The 14,419-nt window shown below is 39.9% G+C and overlaps 1 protein-coding gene across 1 annotated transcript in view; it reads right to left on the reverse strand.

Annotated features, from left to right (window-relative positions):
* Positions 1–12,866, reverse strand: part of LOC120049437 (nephronectin-like) — a 41,240-nt gene extending 28,374 nt beyond the window's left edge. Inside the window, exons 1-3 of the mRNA XM_038995704.1 lie at positions 12,826–12,866; positions 8,373–8,473; positions 7,999–8,091 (exon numbers count right to left, since the gene is read on the reverse strand). Coding sequence (XP_038851632.1) covers positions 7,999–8,091; positions 8,373–8,473; positions 12,826–12,866 — 235 coding nt within the window. The remainder of the gene's footprint in view (positions 1–7,998; positions 8,092–8,372; positions 8,474–12,825) is intronic.
* Positions 12,867–14,419: the final 1,553 nt, after the last annotated feature.

Consider the following 14,419-nt stretch of genomic DNA (forward strand, 5'->3'; position numbering starts at 1 on the left):
GACATTTACTCATTCTCAGTAGACTTTGGTGAATCCATTGTAGATTTCCAGTGTGTAAGGTGATTTACTTTGTGCAAGGCTTTGGTTGTTAATAACTTCTTGACACTAGGGGGGCGCCATTTCGACTTTGTAAAAATTCGTTCCCAAATTAAACTGCCTCGTACTCAATTCTTGCTCGTACAATATGCATATTATTATTACTATTGGATAGAAAACACTCTCTAGTTTCTAAAACCGTTTGAATTATTTCTCTGAGAGAAACAGAACTCATTCTGCAGCACATTTCCTGTCAGGGAGTGAGATTTCAGAAATCGAGGTCCCTGTTCTGAGGTCAGTTTATAAGTCCCCATGTAAGCCATCGGGCTACATGCACTGCATACGCCTTCCTCTAGATGTCAGTAAGCGGGGAGAATTTGAATGGAGTGGATTGCGCAATCTGGGCCACTATAAATGATCATGGAACAGAAGTAGCCTTCTTTTCAACGGGGCATCTGGCGCAAGAGGACATCACAATGGCGTCCTGCAAACGCTTTCGTTTTAGCAGTTCTATATCTCCGGTCATGTTTTTATTCGTTATAGGTGTTAAAGACATCATAAGGTAGTTAATTTAAACCGACTTATAGCAGTTTATATCAGTTTATTGCGATTTTCCTGGATTTCTTTGTGACGCGCTTTCACTAGTTGGGCACCTCTCCAGTGGGTGGCTATCGTTAGCTGCTTTTTCCACATGAGAAGAGGACATCTTTCAACCAAAAGACGATTGTTCTGGAGAAAGGACACCTTGCCCAAGATTCTGATGGAAGCTCGGCAAATAGTAAGCAATCTTTATGTTGTTAATTCGTATTTATGTTGACAAATGTCAAATAATAATTCCGCCATGAATTTCGGTGCGGTCTCGCTTTAGCGCACGCTGTATGCTGAAGTAACGTTAATTTTAAAAATGTAACACAGCGATTGCATTAAGAACTAATTTGTCTTTCATTTGCTGTCCAACTTGTATTTTTTAGTCAAGTTTATGAATAGTTTTCGATTAGAATAGGTGCCTCTCCAAGATGGTGCCGGACAGATTGCTTGAAGTTTTGGCCACTAATCACATTGTATAACCACGATTTGTGCCGCTAAATATGCACATTTTCGAACAAACTCTATATGCATTGTGTAATATGATGTTATAGGACTGTCATCTGAAGAATTCTGAGAAGGTTAGTGAAAAAATTAATATATTTTGGTGGTTTATACGTTATCGCTATTTTTTGCTTGAATCAATGCTGTTGTGATGTTTGCTATTGTGGTAAGCTAATATAACGCTATATTGTGTTTTCGCTGTAAAACACTTAGAAAATCTGAAATATTGGCTGGATTCACAAGATCTGTGTCTTTCATCTGCTGTACGCTGTGTATTTTTAAGAAATGTTTTATGATGAGTAATTACGTAATACACGTTGCTCTCTGTAGTTATTCTAGTCGCTTTGGTGAGAGTTGTGATGGTGGCTGCAATGGTAAACTATGATTTATACCTGAAATATGCACATTTTTCTAACAAAACATATGCTATACAATAAATATGTTATCAGACTGTCATCTGAGGAAGTTGTTTCTTGGTTAGTGGCTATTTATATCTTTATTTGGTCGAAATTGTGATAGCTACCTATGCAGGAAAAAAATGGTGGACAAAAAAAGTTGTGTCTTTTGCTATCGTGGTTAGCTAATAGATTTACATATTGTCTTCCCTGTAAAACATTTTAAAAATCAGAAATGATGGCTGGATTCACAAGATGTGTATCTTTCATTTGGTGTCTTGGACTTGTGATTTCATGAACATTTTATTATATGATATCCCTGTGGCTTTAGGCTAGGCTATGCTAGTCAGCTTTTTTGATGGGGGGGATCCCGGATCCGGGTTTGTGAGGCGTTAGAGGTTTTAACAGGCATGGCTCTCACTGCAGTATTACAAATGTTTTCAGAGTTTCAACTTCAAATGTTGAATGTTGCAAAAACGACTGGGATTGAACACAGGACCCTCAGAACTGGAACTTGCGGAATCCACCCATCCACCAACCTCGTCCACAACACCGTAGCAAAACCCAAGCCTACTTGATGGTAATAGCGCTCACCGTTGCCCTGGCGACGTCACAGTTCCCACAGAAACAACTTCAGGCATCAATTCCAATTGGTTAAGAATTAAGGTTTGGTGCCTCCCGCAGTGGCGCAGCGGTCTAAGGCGTCACTACAGACCCGGTTGTCACTACAGACCCGGGTTCGATCCCAGGCTGTGTCACAACCGGCCGTGACCTGGAGTCTCATAGTGCGGCGCACAATTGGGCTTTACTTGGCTCATTGCGCTCTTGCGACTCCTTGTGGCGGGCCAGGCGCCTGCAGGCTGACTTCAGTCGTCAGTTCAGCCATTAGAATGTTTCAGATGAACTACATGTTCTCCAATGGAACGTGTTTTCCGAAGTGCTGAAGCATTTGGATTGATATGGATTTGATGTTTACAAAAACATATAGATGAGCTGGTTAATAATGGCGCCCGAGGGGAGGACTGCCTTTTTATGGGCTCCTAACCAATTGTGCTTTGTTTTTCCGCCTTTGTCTGTAACTTATTTTGTACGTAATGTTGCTGCTACCGTCTCTTATGACCGAGGTCGGGGTGAGAATTCGTCGGCGAGTGGTTATCCTGCCTCTATCATCCGTTCTATTAGCCAACGTGCAATCATTGGAGAATAAACTGGATGAGTTCTGTTCGAGACTATCCTACCAACGGGACATTAAAAACTGTAATATCTTATGTTTCACTGCGTCGTGGCTGAACGACGACACAGATAACATACAGTTGGCTGGGTTTTCCATCGGCAGGACAGAACTGCTACGTCTGATAAGACAAGGGGCGGTGGTGTGTCCATTTGTCAATAACAGGTAGTGCGCAATGCCTAATATTAAGGAAGCCTCGAGGTATTGCTCGCCTGAGGTAGAGTACCTCATGATAAGCCGTAGACCACACTATCTACCAAGAGAGTTTTCATCTATATTATCCGTAGCTGTCTATTTACCACCACAAACCAATGCTGACACTAAGTCCAGACTCAACCAGCTGTATAAGGCCAGACTCAACTAGCTGTATAAGACCAGACTCAACCAGCTGTGTAAGGCCAGACTCAACTAGCTGTATAAGACCAGACTCAACTAGCTGTATAAGTCCAGACTCAACCAGCTGTATAAGGCCAGACTCAACTAGCTGTATAAGACCAGACTCAACCAGCTGCATAAGGCCAGACTCAACCAGCTGTATAAGACCAGACTCAACCAGCTGTATAAGACCAGACTCAACCAGCTGTATAAGACCAGACTCAACCAGCTGCATAAGACCAGACTCAACTAGCTGTATAAGACCAGACTCAACCAGCTGTGTAAGGCCATAAGTAAACAAGAAAATGCTCATCCAGAAGCGGCACCCCTAGTGGCCGGGGACTTTAATGCAGGCAAACTTAAATCCGTTTTACCTCATTTCTACCAGCATGTCACATGTGCAACCAGAGGGGGAAAAGAACCCTGGACCACCTTTACTCCACACACAGAGACGTGTACAAAGCTCTCCCTCACCCTCCATTTGGCAAATCTGACCATAATTCTATCCTCCTGATTCCTGCTTACAAGCAAAAACTAAAGCAGGAAGCACCAGTGACTCGCTCAATATGGAAGTGGTCAGATGACGCGGATGCTACACTACAGGACTGTTATGTAGCACAGACTGGAATATGTTCCGGGATTCATCCAATGGCATTGAGGAGTATACCACCTCAGTCACCGGCTTCATCAAAAAGTGCATCGACGACATCATCCCCACAGTGACCGTACGTCCATATCCCAACCAGAAGCCATGGATTACAAGCAACATCCGTACCGAGCTAAAAGATAGAGCTGCCGCTTATACGAAATCACGTATAAGAAATCCCGCTATGCCCTCTGACGAACCATCAAACAGGCAAAGCATCAATACAGGACAAAGATTGAATCCTACTACACCGGCTCTGACGCTCGTCGGATGTGACAGGACTTGAAAACGGTTACGGACTACAAAGGGAAACCCAGCAGCGATGCGAGGCTACCAGATGAGCTAAATGCCTTTTATGCTTCGAGGCAAGCAACACTGAAGCATGCATGAGAGCACCAGCTGTTCCGGACGACCGTGTGATCACGCTCTCCGTAGCCGCTGTGAGCAAAACCTTTAAACAGGTCAACATTCACAAGTGACTTCACTGACATTTTCAACCTCTCACCTGACCGAATCTGTAATACCTACATGTTTCAAACAGACCATCCCTGTGCCCAAGAAAGCGAAGGTAACCTGCCTAAATGACTACCGACCCGTAGCACTCACGTCGGTAGCCATGAAGTGCTTTGAAAGGCTGGTCATGGCTCACATCAACACCATCATCCCAGAAACCCTAGACCCACTCCAATTTGCATACCGCCACAACAGATCCACAGATGACGCAATCTCAATTGCACTCCACACTGCCCTTTCCCACCTGGACAAATGGAACACCTATGTGAGAATGCTATTGATTGACTACAGCTCAGCGTTCAACACCATAGTGCCCACAAAGCTCATCAATAAGCTAAGGACCCTGGGACTAAACACCTCCCTTTGCAACTGGATCCTGGACTTCCTGATGGGCCGCCCCCAGGTGGAAAGGGTGGAAAGACTGAAAAGATTTGGCATGGAACCCCAGATCCTCAAAAAGTTCTAGAGCTGCACCATTGACAGCATCCTGGCCGGTTGCATTTCCGCCTGGTATGCCAACTGCTCGGCATCCGACCGTAAGGCGCTACAGAGGGTAGTGCGTATGGCTCAGTATGGGGCCAAGCTTCCTGCTATCCAGGACCTCTATACTAGGCGGTGTCAGAGAAAGGCCCCAAAAAATTGTCAAAGACTCCAGTCACCCAAGTCCTAGACTGTTCTCTCTGCTACCACATGGCAAGCGGTACCGGAGCGCCAAGTCTAGAACCAAAAGGCTCCTGAACAGCTTCTACCCCCCGAGCCATAAGACTGCTGAACAATTAATAAAATGGCCACCGGACTATTTACATTGAACCCCCTTTTATCTCTTATTGATTATGGTGATATTATTATTATTGATTATGGTGATATTATTATTATTATTATTATTATTATTATTGATTATGGTGATATTATTATTATTATTATTATTATTATTGATTATGGTGATATTATTATTATTATTATTATTGATTATGGTGATATTATTATTATTATTATTATTGATTATGGTGATATTATTATTATTATTATTATTGATTATGGTGATATTATTATTATTATTATTGATTATGGTGATATTATTATTATTATTATTATTGATTATGGTGATATTATTATTATTATTATTATTGATTATGGTGATATTATTATTATTATTATTATTGATTATGGTGGTATTATTATTATTATTGATTATGGTGATATTATTATTATTATTATTGATTATGGTGATATTATTATTATTATTATTATTGATTATGGTGATATTATTATTATTATTATTATTGATTATGGTGATATTATTATTATTATTATTATTGATTATGGTGATATTATTATTATTATTATTATTGATTATGGTGATATTATTATTATTATTATTATTATTATTGATTATGGTGATATTATTATTATTATTATTATTATTGATTATGGTGATATTATTATTATTATTATTATTATTATTGATTATGGTGATATTATTATTATTGATTATGGTGATATTATTATTATTATTATTATTATTATTGATTATGGTGATATTATTATTATTGATTATGGTGATATTATTATTATTATTATTATTGATTATGGTGATATTATTATTATTATTATTATTGATTATGGTGATATTATTATTATTATTATTATTGATTATGGTGATATTATTATTATTATTATTATTGATTATGGTGATATTATTATTATTATTATTATTGATTATGGTGATATTATTATTATTATTATTATTGATTATGGTGATATTATTATTATTATTATTATTGATTATGGTGATATTATTATTATTATTATTATTGATTATGGTGATATTATTATTATTATTATTATTGATTATGGTGATATTATTATTATTATTATTATTGATTATGGTGATATTATTATTATTATTATTGATTATGGTGATATTATTATTATTATTATTATTGATTATGGTGATATTATTATTATTATTGATTATGGTGGTATTATTATTATTATTGATTATGGTGATATTATTATTATTATTATTATTGATTATGGTGATATTATTATTATTATTATTATTGATTATGGTGATATTATTATTATTATTATTATTGATTATGGTGATATTATTATTATTATTATTGATTATGGTGATATTATTATTATTATTATTATTGATTATGGTGATATTATTATTATTATTATTATTATTATTGATTATGGTGATATTATTATTATTATTATTATTGATTATGGTGATATTATTATTATTATTATTATTGATTATGGTGATATTATTATTATTATTGATTATGGTGATATTATTATTATTATTATTATTATTATTATTGATTATGGTGATATTATTATTATTATTATTATTGATTATGGTGATATTATTATTATTATTATTATTGATTATGGTGATATTATTATTATTATTATTATTGATTATGGTGATATTATTATTATTATTATTATTATTATTGATTATGGTGATATTATTATTATTATTGATTATGGTGATATTATTATTATTATTATTATTATTATTGATTAAGGTGATATTATTATTATTATTATTATTATTATTGATTATGGTGATATTATTATTATTATTATTATTGATTATGGTGATATTATTATTATTATTATTGATTATGGTGATATTATTATTATTATTATTATTGATTATGGTGATATTATTATTATTATTATTGATTATGGTGATATTATTATTATTATTATTATTATTATTGATTAAGGTGATATTATTAATCAAAGTGGATGTTGTGGTGCCGTTCATTTTAAAGTATTGATTTGTGGAGGAATTTATTATTATATATTTTTTGTGTGTATTTTTTATATTGTATTCTAAAGAGACCTGGACCTCAATATGCCTTCCTTGTAAAAATAAAGGTTCAAATGAAAACTTGAATAAAAAATCCAATCCTTTCCTCTTTACTCCTTTCTGTTTTTATAACTTCCTGTTCAACATTCATTAACAGCCTCTCTCTGTTTTACTAACTACTACCGTTCAACATTCATTAACAGCCTCTCTCCTTCCAACTTCCTCCACTCTCTAAATCTCTCTCCCTAAAATTCTCATTCTAAGTTAACTGCCTTCTTTCTCCCCTCTCTCTCACTCGCCCTCTCTCCTCTCCTCTCTCTCTCTCGCCCTCTCTCCTCTCCTCTCTCTCTCGCCCTCTCTCCTCTCTCTCTCTCGCCCTCTCTCCTCTCCTCTCTCCTCTCCTCTCTCTCTCTCGCCCTGTCTCCTCTTCTCGCCTCTCTCCTCTCTCTCTCACTCGCCCTCTCTCCTCTCTCTCGCCCTCTCTCCTCTCCTCTCCTCTCTCTCTCTCACCCTCTCTCCTATCCTCTCCTCTCTCTCGCCCTCTCTCCTCTCCTCTCTCTCTCTCGCCCTCTCTCTCACTCGCCCTCTCTCCTCTCCTCTCTCCTCTCTCTCTCACTCGCCCTCTCTCCTCTCCTCTCTCCTCTCCTCTCCTCTCTCCTCCAGGCCATGATAAATCATATTCTGAAGTTCTGAGGGTTGGGTCTCTTTGATATGGAACACCTGCTAGGGGCAAACAGACACACACACACACACACACACACACACACACACACACACACACACACACACACACACACACACACACACACACACACACACACACACACACACACACACACACACACACACACACACACACACACACACACGGTCCTACCTTGATTGCAGGTCTTGCCAGTGTATCCTGGATGGCACTTGCATTTATCCGGTCCGACACACTCTCCATGCTTACACTCCTGTTGGCACAGAGCTGTTGACACACACACACACACACACACACACACACACACACACACACACACACACACACACACACACACACACACACACACACACACACACACACACACACACACACACACACACACACACACACACAAACACACACACACACACACACACACACACACACACAGTAAGATATTCCACCTGAAAAACGGAAGTGGGAGCCTTGCTCAGGCATCTTTCCACGCCTGCTACGTTAGGTAAGTGTGTGTGTGTGTGTGTGTATGTGTGTGTGTGTGTACTCACGTTGGCAGTGCCCCCAGGAAGCCCTTCTCCAGCCCCAGCAGCACTCCACCCTGGTCCCGTACTGACACAGCCCATTGGACAACAGCTCCTGGCCCGCCCACCTATCACAGATCAGCACCTTCAGTCAGTAGCCAATCACAGATCGGCACCTTCAGTCAGTAGCCAATCACAGATCAGCACCTTCAGTCAGTAGCCAATCACAGATCAGCACCTTCAGCCAGTCGCCAATCACAGATCAGCACATTCAGTCAGTAGCCAATCACAGATCAGCACCTTCAGTCAGTAGCCAATCGCAGATCAGCATCTTCAGTCAGTAGCCAATCACAGTGAACCACACTGGCCTAAGCTTTACCTCAGTGGTCTAACTCAGTGTTGTTGTGTCGTATGAGACCCGGGTTTCGAACCGAGTTGTCACATCAACAGCCTATCTCAAACCAGTTGGGTTTGGAACCCAGTTTCTGTGTCTGTTGCTCGGTTACAAGGGTCGAGTCCCGCGGACGCTTTGGTTGCTAGCCGTCACAGATATCTGAATCCACGTATCTCACGTCAGAGAGAGAGTTAACTTTGGGGTGGCAGGGTAGCCTAGTGGTTAGAGCATTGGACTAGTAACTGAAAGGTTGCAAGTTCAAATCCCTGAGCTGACAAGGTACAAATCTGTTGTTCTGCCCCTGAACAAGGCAGTTAACCCACTGTTCCTAGGCTGTCATTGAAAATAAGAATTTGTTCTTAACTGACTTGCCTAGTTAAATAAAGTTAAAATATGAACTCTGAGTGTGATGAGTTCTATACAGAGTCGTGTTTAACTAAGGCTGCGTCCCACAGGGCTCTGCTCTAAAGTACACGACTGTACGTCACTGTTCTCTTGTGTTTTGAACCAGAGTCGTGTTTAACTAAGGCTGCGTCCCACAGGGCTCTGCTCTAAAGTAGTATCACTGTTCTCTCGTGTTTTGAACCAGAGTCATGTTTAACTAAGGCTGCGTCCCACAGGGCTCTGGTCTAAAGTAGTATCACTGTTCTCTTGTGTTTTGAACCAGAGTCATGTTTAACTAAGGCTGCGTCCCACAGGGCTCTGCTCTAAAGTAGTATCACTGTTCTCTTGTGTTTTGAACCAGAGTCATGTTTAACTAAGGCTGCGTCCCACAGGGCTCTGGTCTAAAGTAGTATCACTGTTCTCTTGTGTTTTGAACCAGAGTCATGTTTAACTAAGGCTGTGTCCCACAGGGCTCTGGTCTAAAGTAGTATCACTGTTCTCTTGTGTTTTGAACCAGAGTCATGTTTAACTAAGGCTGCGTCCCACAGGGCTCTGGTCTAAAGTAGTATCACTGTTCTCTTGTGTTTTGAACCAGAGTCATGTTTAACTAAGGCTGCGTCCCACAGGGCTCTGGTCTAAAGTAGTATCACTGTTCTCTTGTGTTTTGAACCAGAGTCATGTTTAACTAAGGCTGCGTCCCACAGGGCTCTGCTCTAAAGTAGTATCACTGTTCTCTCGTGTTTTGAACCAGAGTTATGTTTAACTAAGGCTGCGTCCCACAGGGCTCTGGTCTAAAGTAGTATCACTGTTCTCTTGTGTTTTGAACCAGAGTCATGTTTAACTAAGGCTACGTCCCACAGGGCTCTGCTCTAAAGTAGTATCACTGTTCTCTTGTGTTTTGAACCAGAGTTATGTTTAACTAAGGCTGCGTCCCACAGGGCTCTGCTCTAAAGTAGTATCACTGTTCTCTTGTGTTTTGAACCAGAGTCATGTTTAACTAAGGCTGTGTCCCACAGGGCTCTGGTCTAAAGTAGTATCACTGTTCTCTCGTGTTTTGAACCAGAGTTATGTTTAACTAAGGCTGCGTCCCAGAGGGCTCTGGTCTAAAGTAGTATCACTGTTCTCTCGTGTTTTGAACCAGAGTCATGTTTAACTAAGGCTGCGTCCCACAGGGCTCTGCTCTAAAGTAGTGTTACTGTTCTCTCGTGTTTTGAACCAGAGTCATGTTTAACTAAGGCTGCGTCCCACAGGGCTCTGGTCTAAAGTAGTATCACTGTTCTCTCGTGTTTTGAACCAGAGTCATGTTTAACTAAGGCTGTGTCCCACAGGGCTCTGGTCTAAAGTAGTATCACTGTTCTCTCGTGTTTTGAACCAGAGTCATGTTTAACTAAGGCTGTGTCCCACAGAGCTCTGGTCTAAAGTAGTATCACTGTTCTCTCGTGTTTTGAACCAGAGTCATGTTTAACTAAGGCTGTGTCCCACAGGGCTCTGGTCTAAAGTAGTATCACTGTTCTCTTGTGTTTTGAACCAGAGTCATGTTTAACTAAGGCTGCGTCCCACAGGGCTCTGCTCTAAAGTAGTATCACTGTTCTCTCGTGTTTTGAACCAGAGTCGTGTTTAACTAAGGCTGCGTCCCACAGGGCTCTGGTCTAAAGTAGTATCACTGTTCTCTCGTGTTTTGAACCAGAGTCATGTTTAACTAAGGCTGCGTCCCACAGGGCTCTGCTCTAAAGTAGTATCACTGTTCTCTTGTGTTTTGAACCAGAGTCATGTTTAACTAAGGCTGCGTCCCACAGGGCTCTGGTCTAAAGTAGTATCACTGTTCTCTTGTGTTTTGAACCAGAGTCATGTTTAACTAAGGCTGTGTCCCACAGGGCTCTGGTCTAAAGTAGTATCACTGTTCTCTTGTGTTTTGAACCAGAGTCATGTTTAACTAAGGCTGCGTCCCACAGGGCTCTGGTCTAAAGTAGTATCACTGTTCTCTCGTGTTTTGAACCAGAGTCATGTTTAACTAAGGCTGCGTCCCACAGGGCTCTGCTCTAAAGTAGTATCACTGTTCTCTCGTGTTTTGAACCAGAGTTATGTTTAACTAAGGCTGCGTCCCACAGGGCTCTGGTCTAAAGTAGTATCACTGTTCTCTTGTGTTTTGAACCAGAGTCATGTTTAACTAAGGCTACGTCCCACAGGGCTCTGGTCTAAAGTAGTATCACTGTTCTCTCGTGTTTTGAACCAGAGTCATGTTTAACTAAGGCTGCGTCCCACAGGGCTCTGCTCTAAAGTAGTATCACTGTTCTCTTGTGTTTTGAACCAGAGTCATGTTTAACTAAGGCTGCGTCCCACAGGGCTCTGGTCTAAAGTAGTATCACTGTTCTCTTGTGTTTTGAACCAGAGTCATGTTTAACTAAGGCTGTGTCCCACAGGGCTCTGGTCTAAAGTAGTATCACTGTTCTCTTGTGTTTTGAACCAGAGTCATGTTTAACTAAGGCTGTGTCCCACAGGGCTCTGGTCTAAAGTAGTATCACTGTTCTCTTGTGTTTTGAACCAGAGTCATGTTTAACTAAGGCTGTGTCCCACAGGGCTCTGGTCTAAAGTAGTATCACTGTTCTCTTGTGTTTTGAACCAGAGTCATGTTTAACTAAGGCTGCGTCCCACAGGGCTCTGCTCTAAAGTAGTATCACTGTTCTCTTGTGTTTTGAACCAGAGTCATGTTTAACTAAGGCTGCGTCCCACAGGGCTCTGCTCTAAAGTAGTATCACTGTTCTCTTGTGTTTTGAACCAGAGTCATGTTTAACTAAGGCTGCGTCCCACAGGGCTCCAGGGTGATGCCGTTATGAACCGCATAGTGAATCTGGGTCATGTTTGATGTCTCTTACGCCTAATGTCAGCCTTGGTGTTCTGTAGTTGGCTGTTTGGCACAGTGTGTGTGTGTGTGTGTGTGTGTGTGTGTGTGTGTGTGTGTGTGTGTGTGTGTGTGTGTGTGTGTGTGTGTGTGTGTGTGTGTGTGTGTGTGTGTGTGTGTGTGTGTGTGTGTGTGTGTGTGTGTGTGTGTGTGTGTGTGTGTGTGTGTGTGTTCTCCTGACATATCTTCTTCCCTGGTTCCTGTTTAGACATGATTTACGTCTAGACATCTCAACTGTCATGTAAAAACGTCTCGGCTCACCGGCAAAATATGCTCCCCCTCCTCCTCTCCCTCCCTCCTTCCTCCCCTCCCTCCCTCCTCCTCTCCCTCCCCCCTACCTCCTCTCCTCCCCATCTTCCCTCCCTTCTCTCCGTCTCCCTCTCCCCCTATTCTCCCTCCTTTCCCTCTCCCTCCCTCCTCCTCTTCCTCCTCCTCTCCTCCTCCTCTCCCTCCTTCCTCCTCTCCTCCTCCTCTCCCTCCTTCCTCCTCTCCCTATCCTCCTCCTCTCCCTCCTCTCCTCCTCCTCTCCCTCCTTCCTCCTCTCCTCCTCCTCTCCCTCCTCCTCTCTCTCCCTCCCTCCAGTCGATCAATAACACCTTATAAACACACACCAGTCGATCAATAACACCTCATAAACACACACCAGTCGATCAATAACACCTTATAAACACACACCCGTCGATCAATAACACCAGTCAGGGAAAAGTGAGTTAGATTCATATTTCAGGTCATTATTGTAAAATATAATGTGTTCTCAATTACTTGCCTGGTTAAATAAAAACGCTAAATAAACACAATCTTACCTGTTGTAATCAGTTATCCCTCCTGAACAGCTAAATGACATTATTACCTGTTGTAATCAGTTATCCCTCCTGAACAGCTAAATTAACACATTATAACAGCTAAATGACATTATTACCTGTTGTAATCAGTTATCCCTCCTGAACAGCTAAATTAACACAATATAACAGCTAAATGACATTATTACCTGTTGTAATCAGTTATCCCTCCTGAACAGCTAAATTAACACAATATAACAGCTAAATGACATTATTACCTGTTGTAATCAGTTATCCCTCCTGAACAGCTAAATTAACACAATATAACAGCTAAATGACATTATTACCTGTTGTAATCAGTTATCCCTCCTCCTGAAGGCTAAATAAACACATTATAACAGCTAAATGACAGTATTACCTGTTGTAATCAGTTATCCCTCCTCCTGAAGGCTAAATAAACACATTATAACAGCTAAATGACATTATTACCTGTTGTAATCAGTTATCCCTCCTGAACAGCTAAATTAACACATTATAACAGCTAAATTACATTATTACCTGTTGTAATCAGTTATCCCTCCTCCTGAAGGCTAAATAAACACATTATAACAGCTAAATGACATTATTACCTGTTGTAATCAGTTATCCCTCCTGAACAGCTAAATTAACACATTATAACAGCTAAATGACATTATTACCTGTTGTAATCAGTTATCCCTCCTGAACAGCTAAATTAACACAATATAACAGCTAAATGACATTATTACCTGTTGTAATCAGTTATCCCTCCTCCTGAAGGCTAAATAAACACATTATAACAGCTAAATGACATTATTACCTGTTGTAATCAGTTATCCCTCCTCCTGAAGGCTAAATAAACACATTATAACAGCTAAATGACATTATTACCTGTTGTAATCAGTTATCCCTCCTCCTGAACAGCTAAATAAACACATTATAACAGCTAAATGACATTATTACCTGTTGTAATCAGTTATCCCTCCTCCTGAAGGCTAAATAAACACATTATAACAGCTAAATGACATTATTACCTGTTGTAATCAGTTATCCCTCCTCCTGAAGGCTAAATAAACACATTATAACAGCTAAATGACATTATTACCTGTTGTAATCAGTTATCCCTCCTCCTGAAGGCTAAATAAACACATTATAACAGCTAAATGACATTATTACCTGTTGTAATCAGTTATCCCCCCTCCTGAAGGCTAAATAAACACATTATAACAGCTAAATGACATTATTACCTGTTGTAATCAGTTATCCCCCCTCCTGAAGGCTAAATAAACACAATATAACAGCTAAATGACATTATTACCTGTTGTAATCAGTTATCCCTCCTGAACAGCTAAATAAACACATTATAACAGCTAAATGACATTATTACCTGTTGTAATCAGTTATCCCTCCTCCTGGAAGCTAAATTAACACATTATAACAGCTAAATGACATTATTACCTGTTGTAATCAGTTATCCCTCCTGAAGGCTAAATTAACACATTATAACAGCTAAATGACATTATTACCAGTTGTAATCAGTTATCCCTCCTCCTGAACAGCTAAATAAACACATTATAACAGCTAAATGACATTATTACCT

Source organism: Salvelinus namaycush, chromosome 6 (assembly GCF_016432855.1).
Source record: "Salvelinus namaycush isolate Seneca chromosome 6, SaNama_1.0, whole genome shotgun sequence".
Lineage (NCBI taxonomy): Eukaryota > Metazoa > Chordata > Actinopteri > Salmoniformes > Salmonidae > Salvelinus > Salvelinus namaycush.